Below are 20,413 nucleotides of genomic sequence, written 5' to 3'. Positions count from 1 at the left end.
GATCTCACGGTTCGTGAGTTCAAGCCCTGCATCAGGCTCTGTGCTGACAGCTCAGAGCCTGGAGCCTGCTTCGGATTCGGTGTCTCCCTCTCTCTCTCTCTCTCTGCCCCTCTCCCACTCGGTCTCTGTCTCTCTCTCAAAAATAAACATTAAAAAAATTTTAAAAATATTAGTAATAAAACTAAAAACAAACGCACCCTAAATCTTAATCATCACAAATCTGTAAAGAATCCAGAAGTGCCAGTTTCTGCCCAGAATCCCTATGGCATGCTTTCAGTGACTCCATGAGCACTCATACTGTAATATCTACAGGCAGCAGGATGGTGGTGACAACACAGCATCTTGGGTAGCTTTCCCCGAAAGACATTCTTTAGCACTGACATCTAAGTCCTTCATACCCGAAGAAAGAGCACCCAACGATCTCATCAGTTAAAAGGATGAAAGTGGACACAAATGGAACTTTGACAAGTTACAGTCAGGCCAGGCTGTGGAGACTGTGGGCCATACGGCTCCAAGTCCTGACTGAATCATCAGATACAGGCCTTTTTCCAGACCCAGAAGTGACCAGTGTTCCATCAAGAGGATCCTGTGCTTAATTTCAGCTCTTGCTAATTGGCAGAATCTCTGGAAAAAAAAGCCATGCTTACCTTTTCTTAGACCTTTTAAACACTGACATTTCTGAATTTTTTACCCCACTGTTTCAGTTAGTCCTTTGAGAATAATGTTACCCCGCATTGTATAACACGATGTGGTCTACGAAGTACTATACGCATATATAATCCCATTTCATCCTGGTAATATCCCTGTGACTTTCAGAGGGGTAACTCCATTCACAGATGAGAAAACTGAGTCTCAGAGTTTGAATAATTTTTATAAGGTGACACACTTCTCTTATGAACTTTATGTTTATTTTTGAGAGAGAGAGAGAGAGAGAGAGAGAGAGAGAGAGTGAGCAGGGGACGGGCAGAGAGAGAGGGAGACACAGAATCTGAAGGTCCAGGCTCTGAGCTATCAGCACAGATCCTGATGCGGGGCTCAAACTCATGAGCTGTGAGATCACGACCTGAGCCGAAGTCAGAGGCTCACATGACTGAGCCACCCAGGGGCCCCTAAGGTGACACACTTCTAAGTAAGGATAGCAAGACCTCAACCCAGGGCTTCTGTAAGGGATTAAACATCACAGCATCTATTTCTCTCATCTTCTCTGGCCCTTTATCACATACCTCTTGATAACAGCACTAGGATTATCATCTTGTCCTATTTTATTTATTAAATCTTTTTGCAGTTAGCTTTTTCTCACAACCAAGTTGTAAACCCTTTGTGGACTAATGGACTATGAGTTCAATTTTTTGTACTCATTCATCCATTCTTTCAATAAAGACATACCAAGACCACCTATGTGCCATGCACATTATTAGGTGCTAGAGGAGGAAAGTGACTAAGCCAAAGGCTACTCTGGAAGGTGGATGATGACAAGACCCCATGACTTATGCTGTAAAGAAAGTACCCGCAGGGTGCCAGCGAGCCCTAAGGGGTCGACAGACACCCTCAGGAAGAGTCGTGCTTGGTCAACTACATCACCATGTGAAGGAACTGCTTAACCAACCAGTGAACGATATCGCCTCATAGGCATGGGGGCAGTCATAAGCAACACTTAGTTCTCTGCTGGGATTTCGAATGACTCCAGAGTGGCCCAGGCAGAGTCCCCATAAAGCAAGAGGACATTATGGAACTGTGATCATGCTAAAACAAAGCCAAACCTTTCTATGCTAGAACTCTCTGGAGTTTCAAAATATGAATGTCAATCATCTTCCAATAAAAACGAATCTGTGCTTTGTGACTAAAGAAACAAAAAAGAGAGGGGGCTAGAAGTGACTTTGAGGAGACCAACCTGTTCTATCTTTGACCTCAGGTAAATAGAGCATCAAATAGGGGCGCCTGGGTGGCTCAGTCGGTTAAGTGTCCAACTCTTGATTTCGGCTCAGGTCATGATCTTGCAGTTCTTGGAGCCACATCAGGCTCCACACTTACAGTGTGGAGCCTGCTTAGGATTCTCTTTCTCTCCCTCTCTCTCTGCCCCTCCTATACTCTCTAAATAAATAAATAAAGCATCAAATAGTCGTCAAATGTGGTGACTGTGGCAGCCGTGGGCAAGTGGCACAATACCAAGGTCTGGGTCATACACAGATGGCCAGAAAGTGACTGACTGTAACACCAGACCTTCCCCATCAGCAGGTACCCTCAGCTGACCTCGGTCATCCCAAATCTTCAACAGAGGGGCTGGCATAGATAAAGTCTCTCCCAACTCCTGAATTGTATGCTGTTTAGACAATGAAATAAGCAGGATTCACTTTTACACCAACTAAAACATAGGTTTTCCTAAAGTAATCTTCAGAAATTTTCCACCATTTACAAACAATGGGAGAGCTTGTTTTAATTTACAGCACTCAAGTTGGTGCTTTGCCCAATTCCAGATCCTAAGGAGATCCTGACCCAGCTCATCAATTGCTAGTTTGTCAATGTCAAGGATGCCATGAGCCATTAGATAACACATTCCTCATTCTTTCCTCTCGGCAGCTTGCAGAGCCTGTTGCCTTCCCCAAGTCCTGCCCGTTCATGCACAGGCAGCAGAAGTCTCTGTTCCAGGAGTCTTCCTTACAGGAAGGGAAATGTCTGAATCGATGCTTTTCACTAATTAAAAAAAAAAAAAAAAAAGCCAATGGGAACAAGAAGGCAAGCCACATCAAGGTACATAGGATTAAAATGGACAAGCTGAAAAGAATTCTTCCAAGATTAGATTGATAAAATGTTAGAGTGAAACATATTAAAATTATCACTAAATATCCTTAAGTACTTTTCATTTAAACGCCAACGTTTTTATTTACCTAAGAACTGGACGAGACCTGCAGCATTCACGTGGTGGTGAGGGTTCAACATGGGTTTTTGGATCAGAAACACCTGGGGTTCCTGGGTGGCTCAGGCAGTTAAGCATCTGACTCCTGGTTTTGGTTCAGGTCAAGATCTCACGGTTTCTTGAGTTCAAGCCCGGAGTAGGGCTCTGCACTGGCAGTACAGAGCCTCCTTGGGATTCTCTCTCTCCCTCTCTCTATGCCACTCCCCCACTCACATGGTTTCTGTCCCTCTCAAAATAAATAAACTTAAAAAAAAAAAAAAAAAGAACACCTCAGACACATTTCCAATTGCTTTTGACCGAAGCTTCCTTATCTGTAACACGGAGATAATATCTACTTTGTGGATTTACGTAATTTTGAAACCAGTTAATTGGCACTTACTCCGTGCTAAACTCTGGATAATAAGCACATTATCTAATTACTGCGATATACTGTATTTAATTTTCACAACCATTAGTTCTGCTTCTCTGTATTATTCGTCTATTCAATAACTGGAGATAGCAGTTGTGTGTACGTGTAGCTATCTGCATAGTGTCTGACACATAGAAAGTGCTTTTTAAAGAAAAGAAAGAAAAGGTAGCTATTACCGTACAAAGAATGTGTCATATGGTCACTTTTAGAACCACGCGGAGAAAACAGAGATTTGGAGATAGAGACTGCAATTACGAGTTACCTTTGCTAATAAATGACTGACATACTCGGGGCTTGGGTGATCAAAAACAAAAACAAAAACAAGATCCAATTCAGTTCATTACAACTTTTCTCGAACAGGGTAGCCTTACTCATCATGGTGATCTAGCCCCACCCCACTGCCTACTTCAAAAAGGAACAGAAAATCACTCCATATATTTCTTATATAAAAAGCCACAAATCTGTGGCACAAACAGGTCAAGAAGTATAGAAGAAATACACTGTAAAGAATTTGAAGAAGATTTTTATTTGGGGGTGCCTGGGTGGCTCCGTCTGTTGAGCATCCGATTCTTGATTTCAGCTCAGGACGTGATCCCAGGGTTGTGGGATCAAGCCCCACCTCTCTCTCTCTTATTCTGCCCCTCTCCCCTGCTTATGCTCTCTGTCTCAAAAAAAAAAAAAAGAAAGAAAGAAAAAGAAAGACCACCCTTACTCATACAGTTATTCATTCACTCATATTGTCTCTCTCTCTTTTTCTCCTCTGGTCCCAGCAGCTTTGTTTTCTTACCTTTATTCCTGACTCACATAAGCCATTGACTCTTAAGGTTAGAAGGCACTTTGGAGGTCATCCAAGAGGTCACAATCTCTTTTAAAGAAACCCACTGAGTCCCCACAGTGGAGAAGCACGCAGAATAGTTTGGAAGTCAGATCGCCTATTTCCTCCCTAACCAATGGAATGACAGTCCCTATCTCATTCCATAGTGTTGTCAGGAGGAATAAATGAGATAATGTATACAAAGGTTTCAGTAATGTGCCTGGCACAGAGCAGGCGCTCAATACATAGGAGCCAGTCTTATTTAGAAGCACTATTTCATGCCCTGCACTGTTCTAAATGCTCACCCACCTCTGGGGGAAGCCAAGCCATAGCCTCCTACAGCAGCGTGTGCCATTGTCTGGGAGCTCTCATCATCACAGAGTTTTGTTTACTTTGAGCTAAAGGATCTTCAGCTTCGATATATACTACCCTCCACATGGATACGGAATTAAAGCCCTCAACTGGAAGCCAGATTTTCAAGAAGCCAATGATAGTCGTCGCGTTCTCTGCCCAACTGTTTCTCCAGCCTCAGTGTTCGCCTGGTTCCTCAAGGGCCCCACCATGCTCTTTCCTCTGGCCACATCCTGACCTGTCCATCTCCCTCCAAGTGTGTATCAGAACCACTCCCCCGACTCAAGGGACAGTCTGGCTGGCAGAGAAGACCTGCTTCTGAAGGCAATATTATTATATACTATAGTATGCATATAATGTATTATTAAAGGTTTAGTGGCTTTGGGGGCAACCACATCGTGTCATTATTCATTCTAAACTCTAAGTCTACTAAAAGCCAGAAGTCCTTTCCCTGCACGCTGCTATTGAACTGTGCCTCTTCCAACTGAGGTCTAGGGGACACAAGTGTAGGGGCTATGCTTACTGTGATGTGATAGCCATCTTGTTATATTCAAATATTTTGGATCATGAATCTGTCATCGAGCCCCCAGCTATCCCTCTAGGTTCATCCATGGGTTTGACAGCTATACCTTCTCAGCCCGGCTTATACTGTAGTCCTTGCTGTGGCCACCGGCCTCAGACAGCAACCTGCTTCGGTTCTACCACTCCTCCCTAGCTTTCTGCCTTGGGGCTTCTCTGACAGCACAGCGTGGGATGCTGAAAAAGGCTCAGCCCTCACACTGGTAGTGCAGGGACTCGATACCCTGGGGCAGCCCTTGACCAAGGGGAAAGGGGGGCCAGGGATAAATGCCACCTTGTCTATCCTTTCTGAGGTAGTCAGTATGGCTCCTCAGGGGGTCCCCACAGGACTGAGCCCAAGTTGTCCACGGCAGTGCCTAGCTAGATAACAGCATCTTGTGTTACCTTTCCATTCTTCCATTTCTCTCCGCAGTCCCCTTTCCTGTCCCTGGGATGAGTGCCCCAAATAAACTACCTGCACACCAGCCCTTGCCTAGGGCTCTGCTTTCTTGGGGACCCCTGGCTGAGTCACATGTCAACATGAATAACGATGCAGAACACGTTATTCTGTATTGGGTGTCCGAGTCACGACACCCAAGTCCTCCCTTGAGGCTGACAGTGGCCGGAGCCAGGCCTGCCTGTCAAGTCACGGGAGCCACTCTAAGGCCACATAACTACACTCTGACCAGGCTTCCATGTCTCCATTTTATTCGGCAGGAAACTAGGGGATTTGTCAAAGGCTGTGCTAAAATCCAGATATGGGATGGCTACCAGAATTCTTGTGATCTGCCCAGAATACAGAGTTCTCTTGTATGCTATCTCTCTTCCTTTCCCATTCCCCCATCAAAAAGGAAATTACTTTAGTTTTGCAGGACCCATTCTTCCCATTCTTAGGAAAGCCAGACCACTTCCTACCTCCTCATCCAAATGCTGGCAAATCAAGTTTCAAATCCTCTTCTGTATCTGGCACAAGATTAGTGTTAACTTCACAGGTCCCTGCACAGAACCTACTTCCTCCCTCCTTTTTTCTTTTACAAACCGAGACAATGTTATTTACTGAGGTTTCAATGATTCCCCTGTTCCTTTGTGGCTCTTCAGAAATTCAAAAGTGGTTCAGCATCACCATTTCAGTCACACATTTCAATCACGTATCTGGTGCACATCCTCACACAGCTAGAAATGTACACGATGTTCTACATGTATTTAAGCTGCACACAAGCACTTGAATTCTACAGACAGATCAGGCCGAGCTGCCTCAGAAATTCCGATGGTTGTGCTGTATGGGAGTGTACTGGGGAAGTAGGAAGAAATCTCTCCCATCCGGTTTCTGGAATTAACATTTCTGCTCTTTCCAGCTCAACTTTACAGCCCATAGCATCAGCAAAAAATGAATGTCTCCTGGAGCCTCATTTTCCATGGGACACTGATGATTAGAATGCCTAGAAATTCCAGCAGGGGCACCTCTAAAAAGCTCGGGGAAATGCTACAAACAGGGACCAACTCTGCCTTCTTCAAACCCAGCCTCATTTCGGGTCTGGGAGAGACAGTTTGAATGTCTCTGAGCCAGGGGAAGAAATCATAGTGCTTGCACACAGATAGATGATTTTCAAACTGCTCTCCTTGGAGTTAGGTTCGGAGTGGGAAGCGGTAAGCGTAGCCACTTCCCATAAGCTTTCGTGTAAGTTTTCATTTGCGAACAAAAATCTTCTGATACACATCCATAAAACTTGAAAGTCAAGGCATCAATGACCTCAACATTACCTCCCACCTCTAATAAGTCTGTGATCTTTCTACTGAAAGAGTGCTCTGTGGCAGCAGCAGCTTAACCCAGGGGCTTATTAGAAATACCGACCTCCTGGGGCACCTGGGTGGCTCAGTCAGCTGAGCATCTGACTTTGGCTCAGGTCATGATCTCGCAGTTCGTGAGTTCAAGCCCAGTGTCGAGCTCTGTGCTGACAGCTCAGAACCTGGAGCCTGCTTTGGATTCTGTGTCTCCTCCTCTCTCTGCCCCTTCCCCACTCATGCTCTGTCTCTCTCTGTCTCTCAAAAATGAATAAGCGTTAAAAAATTGTTTTTGAAAAAAAAAAGAAATACCGACCTCCTCAGAGTTGTCAGCTTAACAAGATCCCCAAGTGATCTGTGAGCACATAATATTTTGAGAACTAGTGTAAGTCACTTTTGTCTCTTCCTATATGTGTTCAAAATGCTTCTGCTGAACACTAGTTCCGATCAAAGTAACATATAAGAGTATCCTCCTGGGAGGAGCCAAGAAAACTAAGTATTATGATGTTATGGATAATTTTAAGGATACAAATATTAGGTGAGTAGATGTTTCATGTCCCTACATTTAAATGTTAGAAATCACATAAGTGTTTGGATTACTCCTTCTGTTCAAGAAATCACGCCTGATGAACAAAAGGCATCGTGTTCCACTATCTCTAACACACTCATACTCACCCTTCAAAGGCCCAGGATGCCTGCCCCTTCCATGGCTCATGCATGGAATCCCCCTACGTGTGTGGTTTCCTTAATAAAACTCACATCGGAGATACTAAAAAGGCAAGAATTGGGTGAGCCTTAAAGCACTTGTTTCAAATGACACAGTCAAGTTAACTTCTTCCACTCATAATTTTTGGACTACCCGACCTATCCTGTTCCCTCCCTTTCGTTCAACTCCAGGCTTGTTCTCTCATGGGAGCCACAGCATGTAGTAACTCTTTCTGGTCTAACCATTATATTTGTTTTACCTCCACAACTCAAGCGTAAGCTCCTTGAGAAGAATCATTATACCTACCACACGTTTTGACATGCACCCAGCAATCTGCTGGGGTATCTGGTGAATTAACATGTGTTGAGGACCTTGGTCCCACAGTTCCTTACCTAATACTCCTTCCCAGATGCCATTTAATGGTATTGTTTATTGTGTAAAAGAAACCACTGAATCATTTGATTTTTTTTTCCTAGTAAACCAAGACAAGGAAAACTGTATTAACATGTTGATATGAGGAGTGGGAACAAAACCCTACAACTAGCCTATGAGTCCCACGGAGTGACCTGCTCCTGCACAAAAGCAGGCCAGTTCATCCCAAACTCCACAATGGCTTTTGGAGTAGTAGCTTCCCTAGCCTTGACTAGCTAAACCCAGGGGGAAGGCTCCCATTCTGAAAGATGTTCTCTCTTTGGGAGAGTCCTGCCTCAGGCGGCTCCCACAGAAGCAAAAAATAGCTCAGAGGAGACATCGGATTCTGCACCGTAATCTATGTGACCCAGTGGAAGTCAGTAAGGCCTTGGAAGGAATGATTAGGAGGGCCGGAAAGGAAGGAACTGGCCAAAAACTCAAAGCAATAATTCTATTTCAAAAAGAAAAAAAAAGCACCACACCTTTCCTAGCAGATGAGTTATACAAGGCCCTTCGCTCATAGACGAAAACCTCCAAATTTCTCCTCAGGTCAAGGAAGAGAGGAATTTCGTCTTCTCTGGCATTGTCCGTTCTCTTTAGAATCGCACCTGTGCAGGGCACACTGGGAAGTCTCTGGCTACTTCTCAAGCCCTTCTGACCCTCATTTCACCCAGCTTTGTTTACTTCAACATAAACAAACCAACTGGACTGCTGTTAAGTTTGTCTGCCTCTTACTTGCTTTGAGGGGACCTGTTTATAACACATACTCAGTCTCTGAAGCCCTACAGCACCCAAGCTAAACAAGCAAATCCAAGTTATTCACAACAGAGCGTATAAATGTATGTGACCTGCCGTCGGTTTGTCCAGAAAATTACAGAAAATTACAACACCCTAAGTGAAAAGTGCTTCAGATATAAAGTCCTTATACATTTCTCTGAACAAAATGACTTCTGCTTTTTCACATTCACCAACTGAAGGGAAAAAGTGTTGACAAGTTATGTAGGAAAACTGGGCCAGGGTTGAATTTTTTTAGGACCCAACATGATAGAGAATAAAATTAAGCTGACATGCAGAAGACAGAGTGACGTAGACTCCTATCTTTTCAGGGGGCCAATCATCTCCAATCTCTTCTTTCTTCTTTTAATTTTAGAGAGAAGGAGAGAGAGTGCAAGCGGGGGAGGGGGGCAGAGAGAGAGAGAGGGAGAGAGGGAGAGGGAGAGAGAGACAGACAGAGAGAGAGAGAAAATCTTAAGGAGGCTTCACGCTCAGCATGGAGCCTGACGTGGGGCTCGATCCCACAACCCTGGGACCGTGATCTGAGCCGAAATCAAGAGTTGGCCGCTCAACCGACTGACCCTCCCAGGTGCCCCTCCAATCTCTTCTTGATAATCCTTTAAATAAAAAGAGTTCCTGTCATTTACAAAAACATTATTTATATAAATTCCACATTCATTTAGAGGCAACTCCACATTAAACAGAGGCAAATTTAAACGTAGCGGATATAATAGGTCCTCACTGGATTATTAACAAGTAACTTCTGGACAATAACAAGGCTTTATTAGCTCCATTTTACAGATGAGAAAACTGAGGCCCAGGAATCAATTGACCAGCGCACTGTGACTGATTTCAAAATCCATACTACAAGAATCCTTTACAACATATGCCCTCCCATGCATATAAATAAATGGCCACCTGGACAAACCTTCCTTTCTTCTCCATATTAGTCGTTTCTTCTCCCCGACAGATCAATGCTGAGGTCAACGAAGCCGCCCTGAGATAATGATGTCACCAGGTGACCAAAATGGAAACCAAACCAAACTTTACCTCACTTCTCCCATTTTTGCCTTTTAGAGGATCATGCATATACTAGAAAGCACTTTCCCAAAAGTGTACAAATACACACACACAGCCCTTCCATCTTTTAGCTCGTTTCCTAAAAGCCTTCTTGGGTTTTCAATCATCTCTGCATGATTAGGTCCAAACACCTTAGCTGGCAAAATCCTACACACCCACAGCTCCTGTTTTAATTTCTGCCTTACTTAGAAGTCAGGATTCTACACTCTTCTAGCCACTCAACTCACTATTTTCTGCACAGTCCCTTTCATAAGGCAACATTTTTATCAAAGCTATCCCTTCTGCCTGAAAAATGCCTTCATGCGTATTCTCTACAATCCTTTGTACATACTGAACCAACTCCTAATCACCCTTCAAAACTCAACTCAAACATATCTCCTCTTCAGTGAAGTCTTCTCTGACTCCCCAGGCAATTAACTGCTAGGTTTACAATGTTCCCAGAAGCCCTCCCTCCACTCCTTTTATTCCCATATCACTGCTTCAGCATCTATGATACTGTATTAGTCATTTACTCAACACCAGGTATCTATGGACCAGGCACTGGAATATAGTATGTTACCTTTGTATTCCCACTGCATAACACAGGGGAAGGAAAGTAGCAGGCAGTCAGAAAATGAATGTTGAATGAATAAGTGAAAGGCAGAACTACAAACAAGATCTTCTGCAACAACATCAGGAAAAACCTCAATTCTTCTGTTTTCCTTTTACTCCGTTTACGATCTAAAGGAGCAACTCAGGGTATGATACACCTACTCTATAGAAACCAAACACTATAAAAATCGCAGAATCAACCTTCACCCTCTAATGAGAGAAAACATGCCCACAAGTCCTTTTCCAATCTCCACAGTTAGTTTTGTCTCAAGCACCACCATTTCAGATCATCTTTTCTGTTGTATTTAATTATACGGAAAGCAACAATCTTTTTATCATTTACTTACTACAAACATACGCAACTGCCCCACAAAGTATGCACTGTTTTGTGAGTTAGTAAGTCTTTATGGATTCACTTGCACACCTCCATTTATTGCACTGTTTTCCACTGCAAAACATATTTCAAGTCCAAACGACAAAAGTCATGAATAAATAATGTCACACAACCTATTTTTCTTTAGGAAACTGCACATAAAGGGAGTAGGTTCCATTTTGCCATTTTTATGTATCAAAGGACCTGTTAGCCCCAGAAACAGTCATCTACAAACTGGGACTGGCCAGAGGTCTTCAAGGTTAATTTGGACTGGAGGGCAATAATCTACGACTTGAGGGTTCTGGAAACCAGTCTCTACCTGGGAAGCTGACCACGAGCAGATCCCACTGACTAAATCTAGCTTGAAACACACACACACACACACACACACACACACACACACACACAGTCTCAGGGAATGACTCAACCATTTTTTGTTTGTTTGTTTGTTTTGGCTTTCAGATGACCATGAACCTGAGGCAAAGGATAAACCGTGAACCACTAAATTCTCAATAAATGCTAAATTTAAGAGAAGAAAAAGTATCAAAATACATCCCACGGATCTCAAACAAACCACATTTAATGTGAAAAATTATCTCTATTTAAAGTCAGTCCTGGAGAAAATAGAGCCAAGTTCATACTATGACTAATTACATTTTTTATTACACTGAGATCACGCCCCAGATATGAATTTGGTTCCCATTCACCAAGGTTTAAGCTCTCAACACCAGAAAAAATATGTGCTTTTTAATTGATGATTACAAAGAAAAGTAAGTGATACATGATGATTTTGGTATAGGAAACCTCAGCCAGCCAATGAATGAGTCATTCCACACAGCCTAGTTTTCTGAATGGGTAAGAGCTTTACAAACCAAAACAGCCTTGGAGGTTAATTATCTTGACTGTCACTATTTTCAAAGTTTATGGCATATTTTCCTCTCTTCTCAAAGAGTGTATTCAAAAATGTATCCTTTTTGGTAGTTCACTCTCATTCATGGTAAATAGTAATTATTTACTTATTACAGAACAATGCCTGCAGAATCAATTGAGGGTTCCTACGCTAACATTCCCAAACCTTCAGGGCTTCTACTTCCAATTCTTGTGTCTAAAGTTATAATATTTCTGTCTCTTTCCGGGTTGTCAAGCTGTCAAGGGTCACCTCATTCTAAATGTGCTACCCCTAATACACCACGGATTCTTTCTCACATTAAAAAAATTGTTAGGGTTGTTATCTAAAATAAGAATAAGTATGTTCTGAGAAAGGGTCTGAAGTATTCTCCCATACTTGATGTCCTCTATTCTGGTTGCTGAGTGGACATTTTTGCCCCACTGGTTCTTGGCTAGGTTCCAGATATGTGAGAGAGCCATATTCCAGGCTTGGATATATGCTATGACCAATCTTGATTCTCTGTATGATCCCCATACTGCAGAAGTAAATTGAACCATCACACGACCTCACTAATGAATTTCTGTCCTGGCCACAGGACAAGTGCAAGGGTTTCAAAGAAAGCAAAATTTCTGTGTTGTAACATTAATTCAGAAACTGGAAAATGGTCCCTATCTTACATAATGGCTCTAGATTTTGTATACCTATGGCACTTAGCAGCAGGAACAGGTAGGTTTCCACAAAGCAAAAAGTATAGCAAAATAAAATTTTTGAGGAAAAAGATTGCCAAATGACTTAAAAACACAGAAGTTCAATTTTTTTTTTTTTTTGGTCTATTAAATGACGAGACTTTTAAAGTAAGTGATTTCCTTCTACACCACACATTTAATGGCTTCACTTACTGAAATGCTACTATGTGGGAAAAAGTCTCCTTTAACCCAAAGGGCAAGAATGTTGCTCTAACATTTGAGTCACCTGAAGATTCATTATTTTAAACAGTCCCTTCAAGCACTGAAGTCAAACATTCCACACAAATTACTGTTCTTAAATCCCCTGCAGTCTATAACACACGAAAGTTTACATAACCTTGTTTGTCAAACCCGAGAAAACAATATCAAGCAGGTGAACCAGACTACCCTGTCACATCAAGGACAGAAGTCAAGAGAGCAGATCATCAGTCTTCCTAGTTATGCTCCCACACCCTTAGGAAGGAGCCTGGCCCTTCAGCTATTTATAAATGTGTAACTGAACAGAAGGGGCCCTGCCCCTGCCACCCTTGTAACAGGGGGTGCTGTTTGGGCTCTTGCTGAATCCCACTGGGGCCTGTGTGATCTGTCTCAGTGCAGCCTTCCACACCTGGAGGCACAAGGACCTCTGGGTGCAGCCCTGTCTGGTCAGGAAAAGGGCTGTGAGGATTTCCCGGCTCACTTCCAGCCTCTGATTCTATATATGGAAACAACCCATCCAAGGGTTTTCAGCCTCATGAGCACCACACCAGGGAGGAGGAGTAAGGAGGAGGCCAGCTCTCCTCTTGCTGCCCTAACCACACACTCACTTTAGTGTCTCCCAGGCCCTGCTGCCCTCAACTGGACCTTGTCATCAAATGGCAGCCCAGACCTCTGCTGAGTCTCGCAGGCTGGAGGCTTTAACACGGAACAGCTGGAAGAGGACCCTGCATTCTTTTCTCTGTGTAAACACTGGGGGCTCTGTTCACCCTCCTGCGGCAGCAGGAACTAAAGAATTTCCCCTATCCAAAATTACAACGGACCTTGCCCCTACCCCCCATCCTCACCCCACCTCCCCACCCCAGGATATAATTTCAGTCTGTCACCACCCATGCTAGCAAATAGAAAACTGCTGAACCTTTCCAGTACATTCATTTTCTATACTAGTGGAAAGGTCTGTAAATATGAAACGATTCTGTTATATTCAGTAAAGTTTTCCAACAAAAATATGAAGGACCCTGATTCATGCCTGCTCTCTACCAAGACCGTTTCTACAAGATCCACATCGACACGACAAGGTCGTGATAAAGAAGTATAACCTCATAGTATACAAACTGCGAATGTAGCATCACCTGCATATTAGTCTGAAGACAGAGCTCTGAAACTGGAATATCCATAGGGAAAAATGAATAATAAAATTGAATTTTCATGTATCCCTCATACAGCCTCATCAAAGCTTGGCTCTCTGAAGGGCAGCCCGGGTTTCTTCATGTGTTGCTGAAATCCAGAGAGCCACGTTGCCCAAAAGAAGAAGAAGAAGAAAAAAAAAAAAAAAAAAAAAGCCCAGAAAATCCAGACTCTACGTGACCTGACTTACTTATTTCCCAGGAAACTGCATGAGAGAAAAATCAATCATTCATGCTACCGTGGCTACCACACGGAATGGGCTGAAGGAGTTGACAGTGGGCAAAAAACCAAAGCGGCCAGCGGAGGTAAGTGGGCGCAGGGACTGGGGGGGGGGGGGGGGGGGCAGGGAGGGGTGACCTGCCAAGGGCCCCGGCCCGCGCCCTCGGTGTACCCGCTGGGAGGCGGCCGGGGGCGGGGCCCAGGCCCGAGGCTGGGAAGCAGGAGGGGATGGGGAAAGGAGAAAGGGGGGAACAGGGGGGACAGCGGCGGCCGCGCACTTACCGGGGCTGTTGGCCTCGCCTTCGAGGACGTGCAGCTCGGCGCAGTCGGCCAGCGAGTGCTCCAGGCAGAGCTGGAGGAAACGGGCCTGGGTCTGGCTCACGCGCTTAAGCAGAGACAGCAGCGCAACAGTCTGCTCGCACTCGTTCCAGCCCTTAAACCAGCCCGCCAGCACCCCGACCTGGTCGCGAAACATCATGGTTAGGGGGCGGCCCTCGGTCTACGAAGCCCCCTCGGCGCCCCAGCCCGCCCCGCCCGCCCCAAAGTTTGGCGGAGCCGCAGCCCCGCGGCCGCCGGAGACGCGTTCCCGTTCCAAGGTGGCTCCGGTGCCCGGACGCTGCAGGTACTGCCTCGGCTCCTGCCTCTCTAGTCTGGTTTCAGTTATGTTCCGGTGGTTCTGGCTGATTTCCCCAGAGATGATGACAGACAGTAGCACGGAAATGTTTCTTTTTAAAAAAATAACGATTAAAAAAAAATTCCCCACAAGGCACACAAACTGAAAGAATGCTCTTTTCCCCCCCTTTCGCAGCTCCGGGATGGTGATTTCCGGCGTCCCGGGGTCTCTTCCCCGCTGGGCGGCAGCTCGGACCCTTCACACCCGCATTCCCGAGCGGCGATCACCACTGGAAGGAGAGAAAGGCTGCAGTGAGACCTCGGCCAGCGAGGGAGCGCGCCCGGGAAACGAGCGCATCAGAGGGGGCGGGGGGGGGGGCGCCCCGCTGGGGGTTTGGTCCCCCCAAATTCCGGCCGCCCCCTCCGCACCCGGATGCGGGAGATGAGGTATTCCCGTTCCGGGAATGGCCAGAAGCCTCCTTCCCAGGTGCGGGAGTAGACCCCACGGCTTCCTGTTGCTGCCTCTGCGAACGGCTGGTGCTCCCTACACACGCCACCCGGGGTGGCCTCGAGGGCTGAGCCTGCAAACGCCAGCACCAGCAACAGATCTTCCTCGCGCGGAAAACTTGCAATGCGGCTGCGAAGGGGCGCGGGGGTGGGGGTGGGGGCTAATGCAAAACAGAGGCGGAGGCAGCGGCAGCCCGAGTTCCTTCCTCCTCCTCCTCCTCCCACTCCTCCCCCTCCTCCCACTCCTCCTCCTCCACCTCCTCCTTCTCTACCTCCCCCTCCTCCCACTCCTCCTCCTCCACCTCCCGGAGAAGCAGCCGAGCGGCTGCAGCTCCATCTACAGCAACAGCCAGCATCTCCGCCGCCAGGCGCCCCTCTGGATTTAGGCCGTGAGCAGCCGCGGCAGCAGCTCGAGACAAAAATAAACTCCCCACCCAAAGCGCCGTGCCCAGCGGGCGGAGGCGCAGCCCGAGCCCCGGCTCCCCCGCGCCGCGCCTCTCCAGCCCACCCGGGAGGTCTCCGAGGGCCTGCTTTGCCCTGAACGATCAGATGTGTGCGTGCGTGTGCGTTTGTGTGTACGCGTGTGTGTGCTTTAGGCATTCTGCCCCGGCTGCCACCGCCTACGGGCGGGTCCGGCCGGCCCAGCGCCTCGCCCGCGCTTCCCAGGCCGAAGGCGGAACGGCTCCAGGCGCGCGCCGAGCGCGGAGACAGCCGGAGTCCGAAACACTGCTTCCCCCGGCGGGCAGGGCGGCTCCGCCGAGACTGCGGCTCAGCGCCGCCCGCACACGCCCCCCAACGACCGCAAAGAAGAAAGTTCAGCTTCGGGGGCTCCCCCAGTCCTATCCCTGTCCGGTGGCGGCTGGCGGCGGAGAGAAGAGCCCAGCGGCCAACCCTCGAGGGGCCGCTCGCTGCCGGCACCCCGCTTCCCGCCTCCCAGAACTTCTCGAGTAGAGGGGGAAGTCTCTTGGGAGGAGAACCCAGTGACCGGCGGGTCCCCTGCCGCGGTCGGAAGGGTGGGGGCGCTCACCTCGGCGCGGCTCATCCCGGCGGCTCGGGGCCCCGTGCGCGGGTCGGGGGCCGAGGCGGCTCTCAGCGAGGGTCTGGGCGCCCGGAGCGCGGGCTGCGGGCCATGCCGTCGGGGCGGGCGGCGCTCAGAGAGTGCGGTGCTGCGGGTCCGGGCCGCCGCCGCCGCCGCTGCTGCCGCCTCCAGTGTCGGCTCGCGGAGGACTGAGCCGCCGAGCCGGAGCTCCCCACATGCTACTGATTAACATACACCATTACATCATGGGCTTGGCAGGGAGCGCCCGAGAGGGGGGAGAGGAACCCGGGCGGCGGCGGCGGCACGCGGGGGGAGTCGGGGGGAGGATCCCCGGACCCCGCGGGCGACGGGGGTGGGGGGGCGGATTCCTACGTGGGGACCAGAAAAGGGGAGGGGAGCGGAGAGGGAGGAGCCGGATGGCGCGGAGGGGTCCGGTTGGAAGAACCGCCCGGCGGAGGGAAGAAGTTTGGGGAAGGGGAGGGGTCCGAGTGAATTCCTCCCCGACCGTCTGAGAGTTCTGGAGGGGTCGGGGCCCTCGAGTCGCCCGAGCGCTGGCAGTAGACGACTCGGAGGGCGCTTGAGAGGGGGCGGTGCTGCCACCGGCTGCTCGTCCTTGGGAATGTGGTTCGCCGACTCGAGTGACCCCTGAGTCCTCCTGGGGCCCGGGGGTGGCAGATCTGTTTGCCCGGCGGACGGTGGAGACGTGGGGTCCCTGCCGCGGGGGGCGTGGACGGGTTCCAGGGGTCTCCGAGGTCCAGGGGCGGTGCACTGAGCTGGGCGTGCCTGGGTGCCGGCCTCCTTCCTTGTGGCCCTTGTCCAAGGGGCGCGAGAAGTGCCTGGCCTAATCACCCCTCACCTGGCTCTGGCCTTGGCTGCCCTTTGCTCTCGTCGGCGGCCTCGCGGGCCACCCGGCCCCCCTCTTGGACCTCTCTCTCCCCTCGGGAAGCCACCCGACCTCTGGGACCAGCCTGGGAGCTCTGCCTGAGTACTGTCGTGTGGAGTGGGAGACGAGCGCCGCCCTGGGCGGCAGGAAGGCGAGCGAGGCCACCTGTCAGCGCGTCGGAGTCTCCAGGCTGGGCGGTTGACCTGGACCTGGGCAGTGCGCGAGGCCGAGGCCGTGTCTGGGTCAGTGTTCCACCGGCGCGGAAGAGAATAGCGGGGTGCGGCGGCCAGTGGAGCAGCCTAAGGTGGGCTGGAAAAGCGCCGCCGGGTATGGTCTCCAAAGTAGAGGGTTGGTTAAAAATCCCCTAAAACCTGAAAATCGCTGTACCTTCTATTATCAGGTGAATATTCACGGCTGGACTTGATGGCCAAATCCGGGCTATCTCCGTGTTTTCAGTGAAACACTGAGCCCTTGAACACTTTCTCCAGCAACTTGAAGCTTTGTTTATAAGAGTACTTCTGAGAAACCAGTGAAATACGTGCTTCAGAACCAGCCTTCCCTACTCTCGTGAACACAGTATTTTTGAAGATAAAGTATTTGAGATATTATTCCACTAATTCACACTTCCGTTTTTCAACTACAGCATATGATATGCCCCTGGAATTTCAATCTTTCCTTCCTTCCTCAAACCTAGTTTCTGCACCGTGTACTCCGTGTCAGACACGTGACAGTACCTAACCCTCTGTTGGGGGTATTGAAAGGTCTTGTGGGACTGCAGAAGTTTAGATGTTTTCGTTAAAATAGGATATGTGAATAATTGTTTAAGATCATTATTAACCAGCCAGGAAAGGTATCTGCATAATTTAATGACTATCTTCCCTAAAATCGAGAATCCTAGGGTCAATGTTTTATTTTTGTTTGGCGTTATTATTATAGAGGCAGAAAATCTTGTCATATCATTTTCTCCAAGACATTACTGTCAATTAGCTAGTCCTTAGTAATAACTTCTATCGGGAAGTGGGAAGGAGAGTTCCAGCACAGTCTACCCTGGTATATACTTGGCTATCAATGGCAGCCAAAGCAGAAGTTCTCCATCTGGAGCCTTTGAAAGCCCTCAAGAATTATATATATATATATATATATATATATATATATATATATATATATATATATATATATATATATATATATATATTTTTTTTTTTTTTAAAGTGGAAGAAACACCAGTTTCATTAACTTATTTATTGTCACCTGCAGATTACTAAAGGAATAGTAAAACTAAAAAAAAAAAAAACAAAGCCAACAAACCTTGAGGCAATCTTCAAAAATTCTAATGCTGAAGAAAGAAAATACTACCACCTACTGGAAAAATGTAGTTCTTACAGCAGCCTTTAACCGAGGAAAAGATCTTGATTTAGTTAATTTTTGAGCTACTTTTGAGAAATACAAAGATGAGCAGGAATGAGTTACCAGTCCCCCTTGTTTTTGTGGGATGACAATACTCGTGGTTTCCCATGCCTCTGGGCCTTTTCTCTGATAAGACAGAGAATATAGATAAAACCCAGTGAGGCTGCTTCATTATTCCTCAGAGTGAAGTCAAGACTCTGAAGGAAGGAAAGGAATACTATGAGCTAAATATATGTTTGTGTATTAAATGTGGAATTTTCCTATATGAACCTGTACCCAATTTTTATGGATAATTAAGAAGTAGCTAACAAGTACTAAAGGTTCACACCCCTTGGAAAAGCAATGAAAATATGAGATAGAGGACATTATTGTTATGTCTGTGTTCACTATTTTTTATTTAGTCATTTGAAAAATACCTATTGTTCACCTACTTTATGCCAGGCAGTGGGTTAGGCAGTGAGTACACAGAGCACAGGTACTGAGTCCATCATGGTGTACCAAACAAAAGATAGATCAGAATATCAAATGAATTCACATTCTTTTAACATTCTTTTGTTTTTCTCCTCCCTAGACTCTGCAAAGGAAAGAAATTAGTGTTTGCTTGGTGAGTAATACTTTTTATCAAATAACTCAAATGTTCAAATGTTTCAAAGATGACTAAGTCCAGCTAAATCAGTGCTATGTTTATAAGTCACTGCTTAAGAACATGTTTAGGTATTGTTTATATCAATAAGCTATCTCCAGGAGCCCATGTCTATGGATTTTAAATTCATAGTTCTAGGAGTAATAACATAAAACAAAAAGTGTATTAGTTATAGAGACATTAGAACAAGTTATCTTTAATTATTTGCTTTATTAATTAGCAAAAGTGTTAGAAGTATTAAAATCTGGGGGTGCCTGGGTGACTCAGTTGAGCATCAGACTTTGGCTCAAGTCATGATCTTGTGGTTCATGAGTTCAGGCCCCAGGATGGGCTCTGTGCTGACAGCTCAGAACCTGGAGCCTGCTTCGGATTCTGTGTCTCCCTCTCTATCTATCCCTCCCCGCTCACACTGTCTCTGTCTGTCTCAAAAATAACATTAAAAAAAATTTTTTTTTGACGAAGTATTAAAATCTCCACCGAAGGGTGAATGACAATGAATATTTTTCATTAATTCAATCATTTAATAAATCTATATTGAGCATTTATTCTGTGTCAGGTTTAAGATAGATGTTTAAGATACAATGTTTGAGATACATGGTGTTTTCTATCTAACATTTTCTATCAAATATGGTGCTTTCTATCTAACATTACAGATGGCGTTTTCTATCTAATATATATATATATAATCTTACATATAAGTTATATGTATAATTTGTATTTAATATGTAAATATATTTATAAATAAAATTTAATAATAAAATAGTGATAAATAATTATAAAATAAATAATAAAAATGATGAAAGAAATAAAACTTCATATATCCATTATATATTAAAATATAGATTTTATTGCATATATGCATAGAAAAAGGTGTTGAAAAGATTTCCACCATGATGGTAACTACTGGTGATTTCCCTGGATGATGGAATTACTGAGGATTATTATCTTGTTTCTCTATATTGTCTAATTTTTCTACCATACATACAAAAGTTAAAACACTGCATAAGCTCAAAACGACTGACTAAAATTAAATGTAGAAAGTATTCTGAAAAAACTACACTGTAAAACTTAGTTCTTCAACTCCTAATAATTGTTTAGGAGTCTGTTTGCTTCCTCCAGGTTCTTGTCCTAGCCTCAATACCGTGCCTCATGGCCTCAACATTCTTGTCTTTCCAGCCCCTGGTTCAGACACTTCCTGTGGTTTCTGAATCAACATTGAATACATTCCAAGCTCTTTGGCCTGAAATACAAAGACTCCAGCATTTGGCCACTATCTGCTGCTCTGGACTTTTCTCCAGAATTTCATTCACTAATTCATTCAA

General features: G+C 46.1%; 1 protein-coding gene across 2 annotated transcripts in view; it reads right to left on the bottom strand.

Annotated features, from left to right (window-relative positions):
- SAMD4A (sterile alpha motif domain containing 4A) overlaps positions 1-14,493 on the bottom strand; it is a 208,526-nt gene extending 194,033 nt beyond the window's left edge. For both annotated transcript variants that reach the window (XM_042943282.1, XM_042943284.1), the window contains exon 1: positions 14,283-14,493. In XM_042943282.1, coding sequence (XP_042799216.1) covers positions 14,283-14,478 — 196 coding nt within the window. In that variant the 5' untranslated portion in view covers positions 14,479-14,493. The remainder of the gene's footprint in view (positions 1-14,282) is intronic.
- Positions 14,494-20,413: the final 5,920 nt, after the last annotated feature.

The sequence above is a fragment of the Panthera leo genome, chromosome B3, assembly GCF_018350215.1.
Source record: "Panthera leo isolate Ple1 chromosome B3, P.leo_Ple1_pat1.1, whole genome shotgun sequence".
NCBI classification, from domain to species: domain Eukaryota; kingdom Metazoa; phylum Chordata; class Mammalia; order Carnivora; family Felidae; genus Panthera; species Panthera leo.
This window is presented reverse-complemented; position numbering and strand designations above follow the sequence as displayed.